At 46.3% G+C, this 1,442-nt stretch overlaps 1 protein-coding gene across 1 annotated transcript; it reads right to left on the bottom strand.

Annotated features, from left to right (window-relative positions):
* Positions 1–389: 389 nt before the first annotated feature.
* On the bottom strand, positions 390–839 carry LOC139189864 (uncharacterized). Its single transcript, XM_070809111.1, has one exon. It carries the CDS (start codon positions 837–839, stop codon positions 390–392), a length of 450 nt encoding a protein of 149 aa, XP_070665212.1.
* Between the last annotated feature and the right edge of the window lie 603 nt (positions 840–1,442).

Below are 1,442 nucleotides of genomic sequence, written 5' to 3' on the forward strand. Positions count from 1 at the left end.
GCGAAATAATGCGTTATGATGATGACTGCGTGCATTTGAAGGTAAAACTTAAGCTTTTGGGTTACAACAACTATCGCCAAAGTTAGCTTTTGAATTTTAATAGCATCGATAAGAGCTTTTGAACTGTAGAATACAGGTAACTATAGAATACAGGTAATTGGGCCCTCAGCTCTTCTCGCATGATGGTAGAGCTTATTGCTACTTTAGATACCATCAAACATGCGAATAAGTCCTCCACTGCTTCTAGGGAGGTGATGTCGGGTACTTCTTCAAGTCCTTGAATGTGCATTGGCGCGTCTTGTCCCAAAGTGCATGCTTCTCTGCCAAAGCAAAAGAGTATGTCAGAGTTAGATCTTCTTTCATAATCAATTTTTCGAATAGCGGGTGGTCTACTGGAAAGCCTGGAAGGCTGTTTTAGCTATCGAGTCGTTGCCTCCGACTATCCTTGCCTTCTCTGCTTTGAATCTCCTCATATAGTTATGAAGTGACTCCTGTGGGTTCTTCTTGATGTCAAACAAATGGTCGGACTTCTTTTTGATCGAGCAATAAGATAAATATTCTTTGGTGAAAACCAAAGAAAGTTCATAGAAATTCCGGATGGATTGTGACGGCAGGGTGTAGAACCAATCTTGTGCCTCGCTTTGTAGAGTGGTGGCAAATATCTTGCACATGAGGACATCGTTGTTTTGATAAAGAATCATTGCGCTTCGGTAGTGCTTTAAGTGACTTTTCGGGTTTTCATCCCCTTTGAAAGATGTGAAATGTGGCATGCTAAACTCGCGTGAAGGCTCTGCTTGCTCGATCTCGTCCGTGAAGGGTGATCTGTTTATGTTGGTCATGTTCCGTCGTAATGCCTTGTCGGTGACCTTGTTGTATTGGAAATTGTGTAATTGCGTGGTCAAGAATCTCTCTATTTCTTCCTGAATTTTCCTTTGTTGGGGTAGCGGAGCTCTCCCCTAGCCATGACCTACTAGTCTAGGCTGCTCTTCCATGTGGTTGGCTGGTCTATGTCGCGAATACAGTGCATATGGTGCATTCCTAGCAGGCGAGCGAGTTCTTCGCAGGCTGGTGGTTGAACTTGAGCTGGATTGAGTAACTGCTTCCTCCATCCATCGTGCTGCCTACTCCGATGTGAGGTGGATGATGCTCTTTGCGAGCTTAGCCACGAATGAACACTTTGCCCGGAAGGTTGCTCGTGTTGACTATCGGAATGTGACCCCAACTGTGAATGTATGCTCATCTGTGGGCCTAGTTGAGAGTGCACGCTCATCTGCGCGCTAAGACGGGAGTATTCACTATCTCGGGGGCCCAATCAGGAGTGTACATTGCCCGAACGCTCGGCTCGTGGCTGGTCAAATGGCTGCTTACCGGGACGCTGCTGGAAAGGTTCATCTGCCTTTGTCTTACTTAGGGATACCTCGTCCGGGGCACGTTGGATCCTG

The sequence above is a fragment of the Malus domestica genome, chromosome 12 (assembly GCF_042453785.1).
Source record: "Malus domestica chromosome 12, GDT2T_hap1".
Taxonomy (NCBI): domain Eukaryota; kingdom Viridiplantae; phylum Streptophyta; class Magnoliopsida; order Rosales; family Rosaceae; genus Malus; species Malus domestica.

Excerpts from the sequence above, each read along its gene's own strand:
- LOC139189864 (XM_070809111.1), bottom strand. The coding sequence starts at position 839 with ATGACCAACATAAACAGATCACCCTTCACGGACGAGATCGAGCAAGCA.